This window comes from Ceratotherium simum, chromosome 29, assembly GCF_057802395.1.
Source record: "Ceratotherium simum simum isolate JZ-2026a chromosome 29, ASM5780239v1, whole genome shotgun sequence".
Taxonomy (NCBI): Eukaryota; Metazoa; Chordata; class Mammalia; order Perissodactyla; family Rhinocerotidae; genus Ceratotherium; species Ceratotherium simum.
Window position 1 is genome coordinate 10,757,579 of NC_141928.1, and position 24,406 is coordinate 10,781,984.

General features: G+C 42.4%; 1 protein-coding gene across 10 annotated transcripts in view; it reads left to right on the plus strand.

The window, feature by feature from the left end:
- MAPKAP1 (MAPK associated protein 1) overlaps positions 1-24,406 on the plus strand; it is a 267,319-nt gene that overhangs the window by 205,424 nt on the left and 37,489 nt on the right. For 9 of the 10 annotated variants that reach the window (XM_087419086.1, XM_087419089.1, XM_087419084.1 and 6 more), the window contains 2 exons: positions 4,700-4,807; positions 20,029-20,169. In XM_087419086.1, coding sequence (XP_087275212.1) covers positions 4,700-4,807; positions 20,029-20,169 — 249 coding nt within the window. The remainder of the gene's footprint in view (positions 1-4,699; positions 4,808-20,028; positions 20,170-24,406) is intronic. The other variant, XM_087419088.1, reaches the window with a different exon arrangement.

Here is a 24,406-nt window from a genome sequence, read left to right on the forward strand (position 1 = left end):
AAGTATATTAATAGAAACTGACCTCACAGCTTATCTTTTTTAAATGGCCTTTAGCTGCTATTTTTTCTTACCTCCCATGTCAGCTGCCTAAAAATTAAACAAGCATTTGATAGAAACTATAGTTTGATATATAGTAGGTCTGGGTTGTCATAATCTTGATTATCATCAATAGACTTTATTAAGAATTTGATATGAATGAGGCTCTGTGGTTCACATGTAATAGAGAGAGTGCATGCCTGGGCAATCCTGGGTATGAATCCTAGTTCCACCACTTCCCATGGGATGTTTGAGCACGTTATTAGCCTCTGTGAGTCACAGTTTCTTCCTCTGTAAAATGGAATTCATACTCTTTACATCCTAGGGTGGTGAAGAGTAAATGAGATGATCTCTATAAAAGGCCTTGCACAGCACCTTGCACATAGTAGGCCCTGTTCTGTTCTTATGATCTCTTATTACAATCCAGATGTGGAGGATGGTGATGATAGCTGACATTTAAATAACACTATTCATGTGTCAGACACTGTTCTCACTGCTTTACAACTACTAACTTATTGACTTCTCAGACAGGCCTATAAAGTAGGTGCTATTATGATCCCCGTTTTACAGATGAAGAAACAGAGGTTAAGTAGGTTAGCCCAAAGTCATACAACTAAGTTGGCCAGGACTAGACCAAGGCAATCTGGCCCAAAATCCATGCCTTTAATCACCGGGCTATATTGCTTCTCATATGCACCCTGCCTCTCGTTGCACAGTATGGCCTAAAGTTATCAATCTGCCTTTTTCGGGGGAAAACGTGTGAAATAGTCTTGCTCTGTGAGATATCTTATCCACTGTTCAACAGGCGAGAATTAGGAGAGAAATTGAGATTTGTAAGAGGCAGTTTTCCATTTGGGTTTAGATCTCCAGTCTCATCTACAGCTTAACCACCCTACCTTCCCCAAAGTCAAGACCTATCAGTTCTGTGCAAGGTTCAGAAGTGGATTTCCAGATTGTTCGTTAGCTTTTATGGAAGAGCAGGGATGACACTCAAAATTTCAGTTACTGACAAAACTGGGCATACATAGGAATATTCTTAAGGAAAGATGGGGAGGGAATCTTCCTGGATGGATGGAAAGATAAGGTGATCCTGTCTTCATAAGGACCCAGGCAGGACACAGCCATAGCATGGGATATTTAGTATGTGTGGATTTCATTAAAATAAATTATTTCAGATCATTTTCCTTTTGAATTTATAGAAACCACAAGTTAAGTGATTCAGAACCCAAATGAATCCACAAATCTACAAAAATCTATACTTATGGTATAAACTATGGCCTCTTTATAATTGGCCAGTAATTTATAGTTTGCAAGAGGAAGAAATGTTTAAAACACACAGGCTTTTGAGCCAAAGACCCTTGGGTTTCATTTCCCCCTTCCTACTTCTTACCTTTATGATTTTGGGCAAGTTCCTTCACCCTCCCAACCTTCAGAGTCCCAATGTGTGAAATGAGGATAATAATATCTGCCTCTCAGAGTTGCTGTGAGGATTCAGTAAGGTAACATATGTAGTGTGCTTGGCATATAATGGTCATGCGGTAAATAAGAGTCGTCATCATACTAGGCTTCAAGGAGAATGTCTTAAAGCTACTTTTAGGAAACAAACTATTTTAATAGAAATATCTGCAGGACCCAAGAAACAAGAAACTAAATGTCAAATGATGGCGTTTATAGCTTTGAGAGTGGTGCAGGGACTTGTGCTTAGGGAGAAGGGACCCTTCTGAGTGTTCCGTGCCTCCTCTGGTTTCCCTCATCCATGTTGCCCAGGCAGCTACAGAGACCAGAGGAAAAAGTATGCAAAGGAGACCAGCCTGAAATACACCCTGATGCAGCCAGACCTTCACTCCCAGTGATCAGGAAAGGGGCAGCTTCCTTCGAATCCTGCTGTCAGGTAGGCAGACAGCTCGAGAAGGCCGAAATCCCGTACACTGCACTCAAAGTCAGAGTAAGCATGCCAGGTTGCAAGGTTACTTAAGATGAAAATATCGATCTACATAAACAGATAATGTCTAATTTTTAAATTATTGCATGTAAAAGACCCATTGGAAATGCCATAATGTGTGGTAATTACAGTATCCTCAGAAAAATGGCACAGTAAGAAATTGGAGGACTTGTTAAGTATATATGATGTTTTTTAAATTATAAAAGTAGCCTTTATTTATTATAGGAAATTTGAAAAATATAGAAAAACACTATGGAAAAATAAAACCACTCATCCCACTATCCAGTACAACCATTATTCACGTTTTAGAAATAACCTTCCAGTTCTTTTTTTGCCCCTATGACTTTACATATATTTTTCCTAATTATAATCATCTTGCACATATTGTTATAATTTGTTGTTTTCATAAAATAGCATATTATAAACACGTTTTATAAAATTAAATACTTTTGCAACATCACTTTTAATATCCTCATGATATTTCACAATATTTTGTGTTGTGAAAATACAAGAGGTTAGAAAATACAACTGCTTATTAGTCCCCCTGTTGTTAGATCTAAGTTGTTCCTAAATTTTGGCTATCATAAAAAAATGAATTATTGTAGCTAAACTATGTACCCAGATTTCACTATAAATTCGTAGAAGTGGATGTCAGTGCCTGTACACTATGTTGCTGGGAGATGTGGGTAGGGCAGTTGGAGGTTGTCCAACAGGCCAGTGTTTTCGAAAGCAGCTCTCCAGGTTCAGGGGTGACTCCCTTCCCTCTAATGGGCTGAAGAGGCGGGTGTTAGGGAGTAGGGAGGGAGGATAGGAGAGGGTGCATAGGAATCTCTCACGAGCTAAGTTTTCTTAAAGTTCGTCTGAGCATGATTTTTCTGTGATTACTTCCACCAGTGAATGTGAAAGCATCAGTGATCAGCAGCAGACATGCCTGTAATTGACAGATGTTGGCACTGACAGGTGACTGGAATTAGTGGAGACTAAGAATTACCTGTATTTCCATACCTTTATTTGCTTAATATCTTTGAAATTAAAATTGAACTATGTATAATGTTGAAATACAATACCTTCTTGACCTGAACACAGTGTATGCAAGTTTGTAAGAATTATGTGGACTTCTGAGCATGTATTTGCTTAAATAGTTGTGTGTGTTTTGAGCATTGTTTACTTAGTTAAGGTGTAAAAGCTGTAAGTAGGGACCAGTCCGGTGGTGTAGTGGTTAAGTGTGCGCACTCTGCTTTGGTGGCCCAGGGTTCACAGATTCGGATCCCGGGCACACGGACACATGCACCACTTATAAAACCATGCTGTGGCAGGTGTCCCGCTTATAAAGTAGAGGAAAATAGGCACGGCTGTTAGCCCAGGGCCGATCTTCCTCAAGCAAAAAGAAGAGGAGTGGCAACAGATGTTAGCTCAGGGCTAATCTTCCTCACCAAAAAAATAAAATAAAATAAAAGCTGTAAATAGTGTAAAAAGGACTGAATGTATGTAAGAACTTTGAGTATTGGCAGAAATACTAATAAAATGCCAATTAGAGAAAAGATCAAACATACCAGGAAACTGAAATGAAACTCGGCAGTGCTACAGATGAACATAGAACATGGTGGGGGAGAATGACTTGAGATGAGTGAAATGCCTCAGACTGATGAAGGAAAAGGATTGGATGTGAAAAATCAACAAGTTGACAACAACTGAAGAATATATCTAAAAATATGTGTTCCACCTGTGAACCCGGCAAGGCCTCTGATACTTTCCCCAGATCTCTTACACTTCTCCTGTCTGACCAAACACGCCTTTCATAGTCAAAATAATGAGACAGTTTCTTACGGCTCTAATCCTTCAATAACCATTAACAACAGGAGCAGTCTTTTGCATCTGGTCATTGGACCTGTTAGGTGTTATCTGAGAACAAGATTGTCATTTAGCTTGACAAAGAAATACATGAATAAATGTGTAAAATGCCCCAGTGTTTTATTAAGACCTGCCAGAACCCCCTGTGTGACGCAGGGTAGCTAATATTCCTGGTTTTCAGTATTACTGACCCTGTGTCTCTGGTGTTTTCATAAATGTTTCAACAAAAACATGAATCAGCAGCCACTGTCATTCTATCACCGTAACCCAAAAACCTGAGATTTAATTTTTTAACTTCATCTGCTTTTTAAAAAATGTTTTTAACTTTTTGGCCTGTCATCATATTAGAGTTCTAAACATATCTTATTCCTGCTTATAATTGATTATTCATTATTATATAGTGATTATTAATAATAAGTACTTTTGTAGGAGTGCCTCCTAGGAGGCAGGTACATTACTAAGTATTTTTCCGATATCATCTCTGATCTTCACAATAATCCTTCAAGGTTTAAGTATTCCCACATTACATATTAGGAGACAGGTTCAGAGAGAGTAGCTTACCTGCTCGTATCTGAGAAACCACGTAGCCGTGTTGTGACTCCAGGTCAGTCTCACTCAAAAGCCATCTACCTCTCACCTTGTTTTGGGAAGAACTGAGCAAAAACAGACCTGATAATAGAACAGACAAGTGTGTGAAACTTTGTGGGAAAAAACCCCCAGACTCTTCCATCTTGGTTAGCTAGACCCTCAAGACAGACTGCAGCATTTTCCTAATACTTTATCAGCTTTTCGCCAGTATGTGGTGTTTTTTCCATGTTAAATTCACTGTTTCAGACTTGCTCCCCTCCTCCTGCCCCTTTGATCTTCCAGGCCCTCAGTACCGCCTGGAGAAGCAGAGCGAGCCCAATGTCGCCGTGGACCTGGAGAGCACTTTGGAGAGCCAGAGCGCCTGGGAGTTCTGCCTGGTCCGAGAGAACAGTACGTTGGCCTCCTTGCTCCGTGCCTGCTTTGTCCGTTGCAAACATGCTGAGAGTCATGTGTTTGGGAACGCTCACTGGTCTGGCTTCCCTAGGCAGATTTGAAGGGACTTTGTGTTCCACAGCAGCCTTCGTGCCAAAAGTGTATCCCAAAGTGAAGTGATTGATTTCATGCTTTTTGGTAAAGAGTCTGCGTCCTGTGTAGCTCTCGGTGATTCATATTTTTCTGTTAAACAGTATCTTCCTAAGTTAGAAGCAGCCCTGGAAACAGCTTAGAAATATGAGGCCTTTTCTGAGACAAAGGCTATTTTGTTATAAAGCAACTGGCCCTGTCAGTGTTACTGTTCAGACATCAAGTTTTACAAAATTCTGGTTATTTGCATCCTCTGAGGAGGCAATGGGGCGGTTCCTAGTGCTATATTGAAGGCCTCCTTAAAACGTCAGTTAATTTCTTTCATTCTCTGTGTGGAGTTCCCAAGTTGTGAATTTGTGCCATTTCTCTCCTTTATACTCCCATGGACTTAAGGGGCAAGTGACGTTTGAAAACTGCGATTCTGACAGCTGACTCCGTGTCATTCCTGCCTCAGGGCTTTCACACAGGCTGTTTCTTCTGCGTGGAACACTCTTTCTCCCAGTCTAGTTAACTCTCTCATCCTTCTTCTCAGTTTAAATGTCACCTCTAAAAAGAGGCCACCTATGCTCTCCCTGTTCCCCCATTGCCTAAACTTGATCCATCTCTCTTTTGGGTCCCCAGTTATATTCTGTCATAGAGCATACTACTTTTTCTTCATTGCATCTGTTTCTGTTTATAATTATTTATTTTGCTCGATGATTGTTTGATGTCTGTCTCCCCCGCTAGATCATCAGGTCTGTGGGGGTGTCCCCGACCTGTGCCAGGTTGTCCTTCATTAATTCAGCACATATTCACTCATCACCTGCTGTAGGTCATGTCCTGCATGTAGGAACTCAGTAGTGGATTCTGTTTCAAAATGTTGACTCCTTGTTATACAAATAAGATAAAATGTTGTTTATTAGGGTCTTGGTAAATATTTTGGATATGTAACACTTATACATGTTAAAAACAATTTCAGGTAACAAAATGTTTTTAGTGAAAACTTAGCCTCTCTTCTCTCCCATAATTCCCAGAGACAACCGTCGTTCTCTTCAGCATCTTTCTAGGGATCATCTGTGCATATGCAAGCATATTCTGTATAGTATGTGAATATACCCACGCATATACATATATATACGCTCATATACATACACACACACATTTGTGTTACCCCCCTTTTTAAAAACAGATGATAGCAAACTAGATCAGTGTTCTACGTTTTTCTTTTATCGTTTTAACTATATCATAGAGATTATTCCACATTAATCCACATATTATTCCACATATAAATTCACCTCTTTCTTTTTAACTACTGCATAACATTCCATGGTATACTGTGATTTCAAATTAGTATTTTGGGTTTTTTTCCAAAAAGATAAGGCCCAACTTTCTTACATTAGGAAAGAGAAGCTGTGAGGATTGGTGGATAAAGCTTTGAAATCTGGGCTTTTGTTGTCATTCCACTTCTAGACATGAGCAGAGTCTTAGTTAAGTTGCGTGACCTCTGTGAACCTCAGCGTCCCCTACTTGAAAGATTTGCAGGAAGCTTCCAGTACTTGTACTCTGACTCAAAATCACTGTGTTAGTGAAAGAAACCCTTACCAGCATTTACAAAGGATGCAAGGCAGTCAATGGTTTGGAATCAATGGAATATTATAACTGTTATAACTAGTCTTTGTAAAATGGAAATAAATTATAAAAATAATTATTTTTATAGAAAAGGGTTAAAAAATTTTTTTAAATAGGAGTTCTAATCATGAACCAAATATTCTTCCTCAGTAGCTACCTATTAAGAAATTGAATTGAGACAAAGAAAGATATTTCAAAAATAGAATTTTTTTCACTTCTGTTGGTATGTTTGATCAGGACAGGCTTGCTATCCTTGAAGCCATGTTAGAAGTGAACTAAATTATGAGCATTTCTCATGCAGCGTTTAAGACAGTATGCTGTCAAGCCAGAGGGCCTCAGTTCACATTCTGACCCTGCCACTTACTGGCTATGTGACCTTGGACAATTTACTTAACCTCTCTTGGGTAGTTTATCTGCGCTCATAAGGTTGATAGGAGGATTCCGTGAGTTTTAATAATCATAAAGCTCTTAGAACAGTGCTTGGCACATAATAAACACTGAATAAATGTTAACTGTAATTAGTAAATAATGAAAGAGCAGCGTTCTGTGGCTGATCGAGCAGATGGGCACGGGTGTGGAGGTCTGGAATCATCTCACTGTCAGGGCTCTTGAGGAGGTGTGTGATGGAGGAGGCAGTGATGCAGAATGGAGGGGGAAGAGAGGGTGGGGGGCGGAGCAAGTCTGTAAGTCTGTGTTGTAGGACCAAGGAACTTAGAAGCAGGGTACTTCCTAGCAAATGTGCTTTGGTTTCCCGGAAGGGATGTGTGCCTTATAAGTAAAACTATTTGACTGAGAAGACTGTTGTAAGGGTGGATATAAGCCTTTCAGTTTTCTTCCAAGGAGGGACAGGGCATGACTTTTTATATCAACCACATCAAACGATGTTTTTTTAATTATTTATTCAGGCTTTCTATTGTAAGGCATGTGCCAGACATTTTGCAAATGCTCTCTCTTGTAATTTTCACAGCTGCTTTACAAGATATTATTCTAATTGTGGAGAGAGGTTGTGACTTGCCCGAAGTTAGTTAGCCAGTAAGTGATAGGACCAGAGTTCTAGGTCGTCTGATTCCAAAGCCCACTCTGAGATAGTTGTTAAAACAACCTAGATTTTCAATTTTAAGAATGGTGATGACAGTTGTCTTTATACACTATGAGAGAGAAGCTTTTAAATGAAGCTGCTATGACAAGAGTTTTTGCCTAGGGACTGAGAGCTAACATTTGTGCTTGGATCTTGGCCTAAATAAGAAAATGACAAGCCAAAGTCCTTGAGCTTTCCAGTTTGGATTCTTGTCTGACAATCTACTACATCCTTCAGCCAAGTGTCTGCTAGAAGTTGGAATCAGACCAGAAGGAAGCACGAGTACATTATGGAGAGGATGTAACATTAGAAGACTTCCATTCTTGTCCAGCATCTATATAAATCCTGGCATCAAACTGAGCCTCAATTTCCTTTTCTGCCAGACATTGCCAGTGACCTTGTCTCTTACCCACTGATCATATGTGGGTAGCCTATCCAGGTCCTTAGAAGAGAGATGCAGCATGAACCAACTTCCTCTTTCCACAGCTTTAAGAGAGAAACTTGGGAATTTCCCATTGTCAGAGCCAAAATAGGCCCCAAATTAAACTGGCTTTATGGAGTACCAGTGAAGTGTCAGACACTGTGTCTTTCCTTTTCTGTCACTCACTAGTCTGTCCTTATAGTAGTTCAGCATGGTGCTTAAAGCAGTCTTTAGAATCAGGCAGACCTTGAGTGAGCCATTGCAGCCTCTGACATTGGGCAAGTCATGTCACCTCTCTGAGAGTAGTTTCCTGTGTAAATGGAGGTGGTTGAATCTATTTCGTAAGATTTTTTTGAGGATTAAATTAGATACAAGTGCTGTCATTATAACAACCTTTTAGGCCAGTGTGGTCATCCTCTTCATTTTATAGAAGACGAAACTGAGGCCGGGAGGGGTGATTTGCTCATGGTCACATGTATAATAATCAGGGGGCCTGGAAAACTGTGTCTTCTATCCATTAAGTCTAGTGAAAGAGCTGAATCTAATTATTTTATTTCCTCATTAGAAGTTGCTATAGATAGAGGCTTCAGTTCTTCTTTAAAACCTCCTTTGATCTCCTTTCTTTATCAAGGAAACCTTCCTTTATTTCAGTATCTTATTGAAATTCTTAATTTCCTTAATTTAAGGCTATACTGAAGAAGGTGAGCAGTCACCCGGATGAGTGGACTGTGGCAGGGGACAGTATCTCTGGGTCTCAGTCTGTGGGAGCCCTCTTTTACCTCTTTAGTTTCCCTTGAAGACCCGGGAGAGGAGGCAGCTCCTCCTAGGAGCCTTCCCAGATACCTGGCTGCCACTCCCTGGGCTCAGGTAGAAACCGTCTCCTTACGCCTCTTTGATCACTGATTCCGCTGGATGGATTTGCCCACTCCCACATTGGACTGTGACCACCACACCACACCCCCGCCCCCAGAGCAGGGACCAAGTCTGAGTTCCCTCTGCATCCTGGTGCCTGTAGCCAGGTGTGGTTCATTCCCCTGGATGGGTGAGCCTCCAGAGTCCCTGGCATCACCAGGCTTCTCACTAGGGCTCTGAGGGGCAAGTACGTGATGGCTTTAAAGAGAATGTGGGGTTTATGTGAGCATCTTTATGTATAGGAGTTTCTTCTTGGTGGTACTTGGGCTTCCCCCCACCACCAATACTATTAAATAAGAAAGGAGAAGGGTGCAAAAGCAACTGTAGACAGTGAGTGGCTGCATGCTTTATCCTGGTGTGTTTCCAGCTCCTCTTCATGGTGCTTATTCCCAGTGGGCTGATGCCTCCTCCAATGTGTGTTCTGTGCCAGCCCTGGAGACTCCCTGGTGGTTCCATTTGGCTTCTGGAGGCTTTGCCTTCTTCAGTTACAAATTACTGATCTCTCCAATTTTATCATATGACTTTAAGCCTCTTTTAGTATATCACAGCAGTCTTCAAATGCAAAAGAAAATGTGATCCTGCAAATAAACTCTATTTACAAATGGAAATGACTTGTGGTGTTCGTGGTACATATTTTAGGTTGAGTTGCTGCTGAAAGCCAGTTAAGTATCTGGCTTTGGTGGGGGAAAAGTGTTCACTGTAAGGAATTTTCTAAATGGGTGAGAGTTTTTTCAAGTAGATATTGGATAATAGCTCTCTGCTTACTGCATGCTAACAGAATTTAAATGAAACAGAAACGTTATCACCGTGTAAGAATACCTGTGTGCCTCCGCCTCCTGCTGTCTGGGTACTGTGGGCTGGTTGGCAATGTGTTGCCAGGGGAAAGGCAAGATGTTTGGAGCCACTGTGTGACCTTGGGCAGGTCCTTCTCCAGAGCTTCTTTTCCCCGTCTATAGAATGTGGTGGCATCCCTACCCTGGAAGGCTGCTGGGAGGGTTGGCTGAGACTGTGGACATTGGAAGCGCTGGTGAAGCACGTGCACAGTGTGTGCTGGCCATTCCCAGTGTTTGTCTGTGTGACTGAGACACCGCGGCTGGTCTCCACTTGTGTGTGGTGGCTTTTTCTCTCCCTGGTATTCCTGTCTTCCCTCTATCCTCTCAGACTTCCCACAGGCCCCTGGGGCAGTGGCCAGTACCAAGGGTCAGTGATATCTAGGGCAAAAAACAGTGCTGACCTGTGTAGAAGCAAACTTGTGCCCTGCCCATGTGTACTTGTTAGTAACGAGTGTCTGAACTGCACTATGTGGGCTGAGAAAGTCCACATGAATTGCATTTTTCACTCTCCCCCTTTCTTGAAAGTTCCCTCCTTTTCATTTTATCATTAGGTAGAAATTAGTATTCAAGGGAAATTGGTCTTAATATATTAAAATTGGTTAAGTGCATTTAGACCTGTACCACAGCCAATGTCTTATTGGAAAATGTAATTGGGGACTCTGTGTATGTAATTAATTGAATTACAATTAAGAACTTTCATTAAGTGATACACTGGTACATTAGAGCAGTAAGGAAACATGTTTGACGAGCCACAAACCCTGTATGGCCCTCTGTGAGGGCACAGGGATTTGCATCCCTCTGGTAGGCTCCTGGCCTCAGAATCCACCCTGCAGCCCCTAATGGTCTGTTAATGCATCAGGTGACATTTCTGCAGTGACTCCCCTGATGGGAGGTGAGGTTCTTCCATCCTGTGTGCCCTCATTCTCTAACTCGAGTCAGGGAGACAGATGCCTCAGTGTTGATCAGACTTTACAGTTCTGAGATATTTTGTCATGTAAATTGTCAGAAATGTCCAGGCTCCTTAGAAGACCCTATTACTTTTCCTGTGTCTTGAACAGTAGCAAAGACACATTGGAAGAAGAGGAAGTGATGGGAATTCTGTTATCAGCCTAACTTCCAAGCAAACCTATAACGAACTGATGGTCCAAACCCTCGAATGGTCATGCTTCATCCTCTAAAGGGTGTTTGGCTTCACTCTGGGCACATATTTGTTCATTCGTCCCCTAGACCTTGATGGCATCCTCCTCTGGGCCAGCCACTGTGCTGAATGGTGGAGAGGAGCCCCCACATCATGGAGCCACAGTTGTGATAAGTGCTACGAAGGGTAGAAAAGAGTATATGGCGGGGGACTGGAGCTGGTGAGAGGAGGAGGAGAAAGCTTCCTTGAGGAAGAATAAAAAGGAGTTAGTCAGATAATGAGTAAGAGAATGTTCCAGGCCAAGGGACTGCTCGTCTGAAGGCCTTGAGAAGGAGTTTGGCATATTTGGGAACGAAATGAATGCAGAGGAATGAAATGAGCAAGGGAGAGAGTGCTGAAGGATGAGACTGAGGGATGGGCAGGGTCTCGAATGCAGAGCCAAAAGACCCCCCTTCCATGATCTGCTCTTTTTAGAAATTCTGCAAACCTGAAACCGTTTCTTGCTGGTCACCTCATAAAACAAGATTACCCTGATTTATTGAGGGTCTGAAATCTCCCTCTGGAAAGGCTTTTACTCCAAGAGTTGAATCAATTAGGCACTGACAGCAAGGATCCCTACCCTGGTTGTAGCATGGCAGAGTTAGTGAAGGGTGTATCCTACTGTGTGATCCTGCTGGCTTTGAGGAGATTACTGCAGAGGGGCATGCATGCATGCATGTGTGTGTGTTATAGTATATCACCTATTGATTATTTTTTAGAGACCAGCAAAAATGACTAGTAGCTGAAGGGAAGTGTTTAATAGAAGAGAAGTTTGGAGTTTGGGGCTTATGAGGCTTTGGGGACTTAAAAGGCCTTTGGAAAAAAAAATGTGATGGATGTAGAAAGCTAAGGGAGAGTTTTTCTCCATGACTCACCTGTGCATCCAGCGTTGAGTCTTAGAGAAGGAGTGGAGAGAGTTATGTTTTATCCCTCATTCTTTGTTCTGGCAAGGCCAGGCATGATTGTGTTCCCCTTAGATACTGTTATGGTCCTTGGAGTTATACATTCCCAGCCCATCCAAGTAACGTTTTTACCCAAGGGGTTATGTGGTGGTTAAGGGCACATTTTTGGAATTAGACAGACCTGGGTTCAGTTCCTGGCTCCGGCTTATACTAGTTGTAGGACTGTACGGCAGGATGACATTCTGAGCCTCATTTTTCTCACCTGTGAAAAGAGGATAATCATATGCAACTTAAAAGGGCGTTGAGAAAATAAAATGAGAGAGCGTATTATTTCAAGTGCTGGACGTAGTGTCTGGCATATAGTAAACACTCAGTAAATGTTAACTGCTATTGAAGTTGTTGTTGAGGCAGGGTCCCAGTCTGGTGGGGTGTCTGATGGAACCTAGGAATGGTGTGTTAGATTCTATTAACTGAGGTAAATACAAGGGATGGTGTCCAAACTCAGATACTATTATGGTTGACCAGTGTCACATCAAACTTCATTCGTGCCACCAACAGCATTCATTGAACACCTACTATGTGCTCTGTAGGAAAGAATGTTCCTGCCGTCAAAGGAGTTGATTTTCCAGAAGAGGGGTACAGATGCTTATCATGTAAGAGATTTACCATAAGAGCCTTCAAGGCTGCAGGGTTTCAGGAGAGGGATCTGGGAAGATTCTAGACTAGACCTTGAAGTGTATACATTTTAAAGAGTGGAAAGGACATTCTGGCCAGATGGTAAAACCTGAGCAAAGTCCAGTTTAGCTGAAGCAAGGATTGTTATATGTAGAGAGTAGCCATAAGGCTTCGAGATAGAGTGGGGCAGAAGATGGTTTATTTACTCTTCATTCAGTCAGTCATTTTGCACAGCAGTATTTTGCTGTGTACCGTGTCCTGAGATGGACACTGCCTCTGCCTTTGAAGAAGGCTTCCACCCCTTCGTCCCCTCCACCCCTTCCCGTTTTATTTTCCATTACTCCCCTTCACACACTCTTTGCTCCAGCCAAATGCAAACACTTGCTGTTCCCTACGTATGTGCTCACACTTTGTGGACTTCATGTTTTTCCCATACTGCTCCCTCTGTGGATTACCTGTCCCCTTCCCATCTTCTGGGAATCCTGCCATCCTCCTGTGTTCCTGAAGCACTGGCCCAGACCCTGGTGTATGGTTGGTGCTGGGTGACTGTGAGCTTGGGAGGAACAGTCAACAATGTCGTGCTATAGAGAGTTTAAAGGTGAGGATGTAACAAAGGCCATCAATCTGGTTGAGCTCTAGAGTTGGCATAGTTTTTTGGGGGAAGAAGGATTGAAGTTGCTTTAACGTATAACTAGATTAGAGCTTTCAGACTTGACCTAAAATTCATTGGACCACAAAGTGAAGTTTAAAGTCCCATGTAGGGCCGGCCCCGTGGCTTAGCGGTTAAGTGCGTGCGCTCTGCTGCTGGCGGCCACGGTTCGGATCCCAGGCGCGCACCGACGCACCGCTTCTCTGGCCATGCTGAGGCCGTATCCCACATACAGCAACTAGAAGGATGTGCAACTATGACATACAACTATCTACTGGGGCTTTGGGGGAAAAAAATAAATAAATAAAATTACAAAAAAAAAAAAAAAAAAAAGTCCCATGTAGTTTTGTATCTGTGAACACAAGACATCCACCAGTAGCATACAGTGAGTTCATCTGAGCTTTGATTTAATGATTAGTGCCCATTTGTCTGAAAGTTGTGTGTATACCTCTGTCTCCCTCAGTTCCAATGAAATCACATATATGAAAACACTTTTTAAACTATAAAACAATATTAGTTAAATTAGCCTTGATCTGATCACCTGACAGCAAGCCTGTTATTCTTATGATGTGTGTACAAGCTTTTTATCTGTTTGTTGTCAGATATATAACACAAATACACAGCTGTGACTGCACTGTTATGTCTCATCATGATTGTCCAAATGGACATCCAGGAACAATGAAAACATGGCATAAGAACCAATAAAGGCAGTGGTTCTCAAACTTTTTGGTCTTAGGACCTCTTTACGCTCGTAAAAATTATTGAGGACCCCAAAGAGCTTTTGTTTATTGAGTTATATCAATTTATTAGGAATAAAAACTGAGAAATTTTTAAGTATATGTGAATTCATTTAAAAAGCAGTAATAGGGCCGGCCCTGTGGCTTAGCGGTTAAGTGCACGTGCTCCGCTACTGGCGGCCCGGGTTCGGATCCCAGGCACGCACCGACGCACCGCTTCTCCGGCCATGCTGGGGCCGCGTCCCACATACAGCAACTAGAAGGATGTGCACCTATGACATACAACTATCTACTGGGGCTTTGGGGGGAAAAAAGGAGGAAGATTGGCAATAGATGTTGGCTCAGAGCCTGTCTTCCTTAGCAAAAAAAAGAGGAGGATTAGCATGGATGTTAGCTCAGGGCTGATCTTCCTCACACACAAAAAAAAGCAGTAATAAATCCGTTACATGTTAACATAATTTTTGTAAAAAAATAACTTTTTTCTTTTAAAAATTTAATGAGAAGAGTTGCACTGTTTTGTTTTCTCTTTTCTTTCTCTGAAGAGCATTTATTTTTGTTTAATGAGGAAGATAAATTACTGACTAGTCACCTGAACCAGTGGGCACTGTTTTATATTTTTGCAAATTTCTGTAATGTCTGGCTTTATAGAAGACACCTGGATTTTCCTATCTACTTTTGCAATACACTGTTTCTGTTGAAGTGTATGATGAAAATTTGGCCTAACACAGATATGTTGTTGGAAAAGGGAGGAGTATTTCAATAGCCTTTGCAGATAATAGTGGATATTAATTTTCATTACTATACCAAAACTCAAGTGATAGTTCCTTAAAAGTTAGTTGCAGTGTGGAATCAGAACCGTATCAATGAACTTGTTATTACCTTGTGCACTTGCAAGATAGTAGGCATGAAAAAGGCAAATAAGGTCTTATTGTTATTATTATTATGCAAATAGTATTGAGATTATGGACCCCCGAAGGGTTCTTGGGATCCCTGCTCCTGTGGGTCCTGGACTGCACTTTGAGAACCACTGATTTAGAGTTTACAGTTACCCACACAGTCTCTGTCCTTGCTGCTGCTTGTAGGAATGTGGTGGGGTGGCAGGGGAAGGAGAAGGACAGCAGAAGGAACATGGACTGTAGAGTCCAATTGATGTGTCTCAGCTCTGCTGCTTCCCAACAGTGGAATCTTGGGCAAGGTTTTTCCCACTCTTGACCCTTGGTGTCAGAGTTAGGGTTTGAATCTGCATCTCTGAACTCGATGTTCCGGGTTCTTTCCGGTGTTATTAAGCGCAAGGCCACTTCCCAGCCCTTGACTCTCTCAGCACCTCTTTCTTTCTTTGCTGGAGGCCCTAGACTCTGCCTGCCCCCTTCTTCACCTCCTCTCTACTTCCCTTTGCCCCCTCCTGCCCTGGCCTGGTTTTGCCATTAAGACAGGTGCCGTTTCTTGTGTTCTCCTTCCTGATTTCCTTACTCGCGACAGTCGAGCTCCTTCCTCTCTTGGATTTTCTGCTCGTCCCTCAAACCTTTCCACATTGCGAACGTACACTCCGTCATTCTTCCAGAGCCTGTTGTCAGTCCATTTGAGCTCTGGTGCTCCAGTCACTTTTAGGCCCCTCCCCAAAATTTGATCTATCACAATACATCTTTGAGTTATTGCAGCTCAAGCGTTTTGACACGATACATTATGGTAATCCATGGCACATAGAGACATTAACACTCTTGACTTTGACAAAATACATTGTGAAGTCTTTGAAGGCACCATTACAATTTATCTTGTCATTCACGAGGAGACCCAGTTCAGTGTTAATGTAGATGAACACAGTGTGGCTTTTGTTTCATTTAATTGCTTGTGACCTTTTTAATTGCTAATTTAACAAAATACCAAAGAGTAATATTTCAATTGAATTAACAGTTTGGGGAGGTTTTTTTTTAATATGTTTATTTTTAAGACATTCTGGTTCTCTCTACTTTTTAATTTGAGTAGATAAATATGTCTTCTCTTAACAGAAGTGGGTGTTTTAATGTGAAGTTGATAGTACAGTAATCATTTTAATATGCAAATAGTGCAGTGCCAAGCATCTTTTATAGGTGGTTGGGTTCACCCTTTCCAGAAGGGTACAAACAGTAAAGATGTGCAAAGTCATAGAACTTTTCTGGTCCAAAAAAATGCTTTTGGTGTAATGTTCTGCTTCACGTGTTTGTCTTTAGATAAAGTGTCTGTTGCATGCACCATTTATTGGGTGCTTCCCTCTGCCTTGGACTGTTTTCTTTGTGTTCTGTATCGAGTTTGTAAGCTCCTGAAGATCAGGGACCCTGCCTTATCCTCACCAGTGTCTCTCCACAGTCTAGCATACTGCTGGCATGGGGGGTGGGTAGTTGCAAGTTGCATGCCTGGCTGATCTGTACACACAGACTTGCCACCTCCTAGCAGCAGCCCTCGTGAGCTTACTTTGAGAAATGGCACAGGAACTCCGCGACCAGAAGTCGTTCCCATTCAGCAGATAGCCTTCCTTGGGGTGAGCAGCAGGTACTGGAGGCGAGTGCAGCACTGTGCCTTCCTTCTCTGCTCCCCCAGGTGCTGCTGCCCTTCTCATCATAAAAGCAAACATGCCCCTTGTCAGCTGGGGCAAGGCTCAGAACTCACTCAAGTATCAGGGGGACTTAAATCCTCAAACGGGATATGAATTTACACTGTCAGAGAGTAGAAGGTCAATACAAGAAGCATTAGTGTGTTGAGCCAGCTCCAGCTGTCTAAGTCTCGAACAAAATTAATATAGGGAAATTGACAAGCGTTGCTGGTTATTCCATAGCTTTAAGACCTCTACTAAAATCCTATCATCTCGTCTGCCTATTATTAACATTTCAGCAAAATACAAAGTTTTCATTAATCTCCCACAGCAAATTTAGGAGTGAAAACTGGCACTTGTTTGAGCTTTTAGGACTACATTAGCTGGTGTATTAAACAAAATATGTCATTCTTCAGTAGCTTCTGTAAGAAGCTAAATCAATTTCCAGCCATATTTATGCACCACTTTATCTAAAAGCATCTGAATTATCATTTACAGCTAAGATGCTTTATTAGCAGCTGGCATTGAAATTGCTCAGTAAAAAATTATATGTCACGTTATAGTAATTTTTAAATTGGTTTTAATCCAACATCATAAAATGTAAAACTCTTTAAGAGTGGGGTTTTGTTTTTTTTTTAGTAATTGGCATTTTAGCATAATGAGCAGTTACCTCTTTCTGAATAAAATACCTGCAATATTTAGAAAATACTAATTAGTAAAGAAAACAGAAGTTGTTGAGCTAAGTTGTATCTAATAATGGCATTTTCTTAGAAAAGATGACTTTAATGACTTTTAAAACATGAAAGGATTTTAATATTTCACTCAAATTCTCCACAATTCTCATGTATATAAAGGGTTCTAAAATAGAAATAAGTACATCTTGGCAGCTCTGTTCCAGTAAAATGTATGTTAGAGAAAGTGAATGATTATTTGAAACTCTAAATTCTAGCCAGCCCCTTGGTTTGGGATGTGGACATTACCCCAGGCCACAGTGGTTGATCATCACAACAGCATCTCTATACAAAATCACAGGCGTTCCAGAGAAAGGAAACAGGATTACCCAATGGCCCTTGCCAATGTTGAGTGCAACTCTATTCCATCCTAGGGATGTGATGTGAAGTCACTCAGCCCTTCTGCTCCTCATCTTCTCATGGACGTGGCACCTGGTGGTCATCCAGTACCTTGTCAGTGAGCTCTTGCTTTATCCTGTGTGTGGTAGCACTAGCAGGGTCTAGGCTACAGTGGTGAGTAAAGCAGTCAGCAAGCTTGCCCTCTTGGGGTTTACAGTCTAGTGGTAGAGATAGATAAGTGCTGTCTGTGATAGATATTCTGAAGGAAAATGCAGGGTGCGGAGAACTAGACTTAGGGGCCTGGTGTCAGGGGAGGTTCCCTGGACTGTCACTTGAGCTAAGCTTTTTAGGAGGAATAACGAGGAGGCCAGGAGGTAGTGAAATGGGGAGAAGGGTGACTTGGGCAGAGAGGACAATATGTGCAAACACTCTAAGATGGGATTGTGTCACAGGCATTCAGTGAATGGCACATTAAGGGCGAGGCTGCGTCCTTATTGAGGGGAAAGCATTATTGTAGGTGCTGGAATGGTCTAAGCTAGAATTAATTATAGTGTTTGGAAACAGACTGTACAGTCCTAATAAGTGAGTTAAATGTGCAGGCATCAGAAATGAATTTTGACTTAAAAGCTTGCCCTGTAAGCAATAATTGTGGGAAGAAAAGTGTGTAGTTGTCAGGCTACCAGTTATGTAACAGAATTTTCCAGTTTTATACCCAAATCTAGAGTTTCCTGCTCCTTCAACTCTGTCCCAAGGAGTTCTCTCTAGGTTTCCCTGTGGAACCATCTCTGGGTGCTCAACACAAGGCCTAGGGCACCCTGCTCTGGTTGGCCTCTGCCAGACAGGTGCTCCCCTCCCCCTGGTGAAGGGCACCAGCAGCTGCTCATTCAGAAGACCACATTTCAGACTCAGGGGGGCGGGGGCGAGAGAGAGTTTAGCTTTGCTTAGTGTGACCTTGCACATGTCACTTGGCCCCCCAAAACCTGGAATTCCCCATCTGCATAATACAGAAAATACAAGGCCTGCCAGGTCATCATGAGGCTCAAATGCATACATAAAGTGCTTAGCACCATGTCTAGTGTGTAGTAAGCACTCACACATACAGCTATTATTATTATTACTTATTTATTTATTTAGCAAAATTTAGTGAGAGCATGCCAGTTGCCTGTACTGCTTGCAGGAGAAGATGGATGAGTAAGAAACTTTGCTGACCCTCTCAAAGCTTTCAAATTAGGACAGAGCAGCCAGTCAACAATTCTAGCGCAAAGCTGAATGTGATTCGCATGACAGTAGAATCAAAATAATCATGACTGCTGTTTATTAAGTGTGTTGTGTGTTAGAAGCTTTAAATGCTTTATGATATTCTGTGGATGGCAAAAACCGGGGTTCAGAGAGAGAAAGTCACTTGCCCAAGATCACACAGCAAGTTAGAGGCAGAGCTAGGAATTGAGCCCAGGTCTGTCTGGCTCCCGAGTCCAGTGGAATGTGGAATGCAGGAGGAGCTGGAGTCTGAGCTAGCCTGGGTGGGGTTTTGACAGGTCCAGAGTAAGGGTGGGAGGGCCGTTTCAGGCCACAGGTACCACATGAGCAAAGGCCCAGCAAAACCGGGACCTGTGTGCAGTCTGAGGAGTTTGGGAGGAGCGGAGAGAAGTTATGTGTGAGACGTGACAAGTAAAATTGAAAAACTGTGTTTCACCCAGATCATGGACAGCCTTGATTGCTTGGCTGAAGAAAGTGTGCTTCATTCAGGAGGCCGTGGGAAGCCGAGGAAGATTTTTGAGCACCAGTCTTCTTATTGTTCCCAGGATCATATATCAGAGTACTTAACATGCACAAAGCTCTCACTAAACATTTGACGAGTGAATAAATGATCAAAGCTTTAGAAAGATGAATCAGCAAGTCCTGTGGTGGCTGTATTGCAGAGGGACCCTGGTAGCCAGAAGGCCTGTGGGGAGACTGTTACAGCCATCCAAGCCAGCAGGCTTGTGCCTGAACCAGTGGAGACTGTGGGGTGCAGGACGGGAAGCTGGTAAACAGACGGTTTGAGAATCTTGGAAAGGATGAGGATTCTTCAAGAGCATGGATTACTTTTATGATCAGGAAAATTATTATTAGAAAAAGAAACAGGAAGTGTGACCACCCATGCTTTTGTGATTTTGACTTACTTTTGACTTGTGGAGACTGAGAGCTTCTGGCAAGCAGGAGTGTTTCTCTCCTTCTTTATCCTTACTGCCCAGCCAAGGGCCTGCCATAGAATAGGCAGTGTTTGTGGAATTAATTGTTGAATGATTAATATGTTACCATTCTCTGTTTACTGGAATGGCATTATTAAGTCATCACTCAGCCTTTTCTTCTCCAAATTAAATAGCCCATATTATTTTAATTTATCCCAAAGCATTTTAAGCAGACACCATTTGCCAAGCCTCATGTATCTTTATGTGTTAAACTGCTTTTTCCTCCCCAGGTTCAAGGGCAGACGGGGTTTTTGAGGAGGATTCGCAAATTGACATAGCTACAGTACAGGATATGCTTAGCAGCCACCATTACAAGTCATTCAAAGTCAGCATGATCCACAGACTACGATTCACAACCGATGTTCAGTTAGGTAAGTGCATGAACAGATGATGAACTGAACCCTTTATATCAGTGGTCATTGTAGAAATAGGGAAAGAAACAACGTACACCTTTTATGTGACCTGAATGACTAACGGTAATTTGTTTTCAGAGAAAATGTTTAAACAATGAAATTTTAAATACATCCTTTTTCCCACCTGAGTGCTCTGTCTTGTCTTCTTTTTTATGAAGCAGAAGATTAGAAATAGAACTAACTTGAGACTGTTTTCAAACTGATTGACTTCTGTGAAGTGCCGTCATTCATTTCATTCTGCGATTCCCTTACACGCTATCCTGAACTGTAGTGTGGCATCTCCACTTGCCTTTTCTTGCTCAGTGCGTTCACTGCTTATCCATTCACGCCTTTGTGCAGGCAGCTTTTTCATGATCTCAGAAGTTATATTTGGATCCTCACCAGATAATCGGGAGCTAACTTTCAACTAATATTGGGGTTAATTTGTTCCAGTTAAGTGCTAAACTTCTGTTTTGACTTAAACCTAACAGGAGTAGAAAAGCATCATAGTAGTCAACATAACGTGAATACGTCATCATCGTCGTCATCATCATCCTGGCTGTCATTTATAGATAGATACCCACTGTGCATTAGGCATTGTGCTGAGTGCTTCACATGCACTACTTAACTACCTAAAGGCTAGGTATTGTTACTGTCCCCATCCAACAGAGCAGGTAAGTGAGGTGCCAAGAGGTGCAGTCTCATGCCCAAGTTCACATGGCAGGTAGGTGGTGATGTCAGGAGCAGACTCCTGGTCTGGCCAGCTTGAATGCACCTGCTCCCTAACAAAGGATGGTGGGAGGAGGGGGAAGTGGGTATGGATGCCAGCCTTAGTCAGGGAGCTAACCTGTACCCCAGCTCTCCCCTGACCTCTGCCACACTGCCTCTTCCTGGGGCCTCGTTTGCTTCATGCATAAAGGGAGGAAGTTTGGATTCTAACTCTAAGCCTCCCTAATTTTTATCTCACAAATGCTCTGTATGTGCTCATAATAAAATCTTTTCTGACGTTAGCATTAGTCTGCCTAATTTAAAATAAGCTTCAAAAATCTCGAATATTCCTTCCTAACTTCCCAACAGGAGCTTGAAATATGCTGACGGTACAGCTTAGTAATTGAAAGATGGGCATCGGAATCACAACTGGTTTAAACTGTGGCTCCATCAATAACCAGCCGTATAGGGCAGAAGTCTTAATCTTTCTGAGCTTCAATTCCATTCTGTTTAAGTGGGAATATCAGTAGTACCAGCTTCTTAGGATTGCTCTGGGGAGCAAGTCAGATGCTCCCTGTAAAGCACTTAGCCCAAGGCCTGCAGTTGGTAAACTTCCTGTAAATGAGAGCTGTTAGTGGAGAGGCAATATACTGGACTGCTTAGAGGACAGGCTCAGGAGTTAGAAGCCTGGGTTCAAACCTGGGCTCATTTATTAGCTGTATCACCACAGAGAAATGGTTCAGAACCTCAGTTTCCTCATTTGTAAACTGAAGATAACAGTCCCTGTCTCAAAGATGAGATAATTATGGGGATGAGATGTTAGGACACGTGCAGAATACTTACAAAGGCACCTGGCACACTCAAGTGCTCAGTGAACATCAGCCACCACAATGATGGTGATTCTAACAGACCACATAAGTGAATTAGCACCCAGGGACTTGGAACCAAGACACAGGACCCACCTTTTTCTCCCTCTCTAAATCTGTTCTTCCCTCCTCACAAAAAAACGCTAAATATCTAAAATGATAAAAATTTCTTATTTAATGTTGATTCTTAAAACATAAAGTTCTTCAGTGTTCTTCCTCCTGGGGATGCTTTTCCTGGTGTCTCTCATAGAAATAAAAATAATGAGGCTGCTCAAAAGGAAGCCAGATCCAAAAAAGAAGTACATACTGTATGATTTCATGTATATAACATTCAAAAATAACATACTGTGTAAGAAGTAATGATGGTGGTTACCCTGGGGGCGAGGAGGCTGTAGTGACTGGAGGGGGAGCATCTGGGATGCTGGTACAGTTCTGTTTCTTGATCTCGGTGCTGATCACATGAGTATATAGACTTTGTGGAAAAGTCGAGTTATATATACTATATGATTTGTGCACTTTCTGTCAATGTATGTTCAGTTAAAAGTTCACTAAGATAAGAATGCTACTCAGACATCCAGCTTGTGTTTGCCTGCAGTACTTTCTCAGTAACAAAGAGTTTGCTTTTTCTGAGTGGGTCTAATTTTAAGAAGCCCAGTAAGTAGCCTGACTGCAGTCCAGATGGAGGTCCAAGATACAAAGTGGGGATTTTCCGAGGTGAGCATAATCAGCACATCCATCTCTGCTTAGTCCCCAAGGTGAAAAGCAATGCCTTGGGGGCCGGCCCGGAGGCACAGGCGGTTAACTGTGTGCGCTCCGCTGCGGCGGCCCGGGGGTTCGCCGGTTCGCATCCCAGGCACGCACTGACACACTGCTTGTTAAGCCATGCTGTGGCAGCATCCCATATAAAGTAAAGGAAGATGGGCACAGATGTTAGCCCAGGGCCAGTCTTCCTCAGCAAAAAAAAAAAAAAAAAGAGGAGGATTGGCATTGGATGTTAGCGCAGGGCTGATCCTCCTCACAAAAAAAAAAAAAAAAACAAAAGCAATGCCTTGGACAGACAACCAAGATCATGGGCTTCTTTCCCCCACTTTTTTCCAAAGGCAAAAAGCCAAACTTTAATTCATCAGAGTCTGACCTTTATATTCTTTTAAAGGAAAATGTCCCCAGAAGGATCTGTGGGAAGAGCCCGAGCTCTGCAGTCAGGACTGGTTCAAATCCCAGCTTCACCACTTACCTGCAGTGTCACCTTAGACAAGTCCCTCCCCTTTCCACTTAGTGTTTGTCATTTATAAAATGGGAATCATAATGTTTACCTTTCAAGCTTGCATGGAAGCGTCTGGCCCACAGAAGCTGTATTCTGAATGGTAGCTTATCTCAGTGGTTGTGTTATCATTGTCAGTATTACTTATTTTGCCTATTGCTTTCTCTCCAAGTCCACCATCTTATAAGTATGGAACCAGATCACTCAGATTAGATGGTGGTGGCTCTGTTGGCAAAGTTTCACCTGTAGCCACAATGGAGACTTGTCAGGTAGAAATGGATGATGACAGCGATGCGAGTCTCTCTGCCTAGAGCAGTGGTTCTTAGAAGTGAGGTGACTGGAAGCCAGGTCCCAGTCACCTCTAGGTGCTTCCAGTGGTACACATGGCGCCCTCTGGTGGAGAGTCACAGCTGTGAGGAGCTTCTAAAACAGATGTTTTCAGAACATTTGTTTCTATTATGAATTTAAGTTCATCTTTAGCGTTATGAGCCTAAACTTCATTAAGTAGCCCTAAGGAATTTTGTGACAACCAGATAGACTGCTCATGAGTGCTGTATCATGCAGTGAATAAATAAGCTCATTTCCTATTCCCATGTAGATAAGTTCAGGTATGTACCTTGAGACCCTCCCTCCTTCCTTGCTAAGCAGATAACACCCTTTCATTATAACAACAACCAAACCTCGCACACAGCAATCCAGAAGTGATTTCTTTCTGAAACAGAATCCACTGCAAAGTGCAGGGCAGCAAACAGCACACCCTTTATGAGCAGTCAAGTGAGCAGCTGGATTCTGAGATCAGTAAATAATTTATTTTATTTCAACTGACTAGCCAGGTGCTTCAGATCTTTTCTGACCCTGATGGATGGTCTCCCCTGCTCATCCATCCTGTGTCAGTCAGAGCAGAGATTTCACCTGCCCCCTGTGGCAAGTTCTCCTAAGTGGGAAGTGTCTGTGTGCGGCATTTACCAAGCAGCCCTGCCAATGCCACAGAAAACCGCCCATCCGCTCTGAGTTAGTGGATGTAGACACACAGCCGAGGACCAGGATTCCCAGCTCTGTCTGCAGTGCCATCACGGCTGCTTCTCTTCTGATGGGTCATGGTGGCCGACGCTCCACTTGTGTACCATCTGCCATTTGTTTCTGGAAAAGTCAGGGGTAGGAGACTCCAGCTTTGATCTGCAAGACCTAAACTTACACTTATCTTCCACCAGACTTTTCTGATTGAAAAACTTTATCGGAGTCTATTAATGGCAAAGATCTGATCAATCTTCTTAAATAATATTAAGAATTATAATTTTTAAAATCACTTATCACTTATCAAGTGCTTCCTATGTGCCAAGCACTTTGCTGATCACTCTTTTATGTGCATTGTCACCTATAA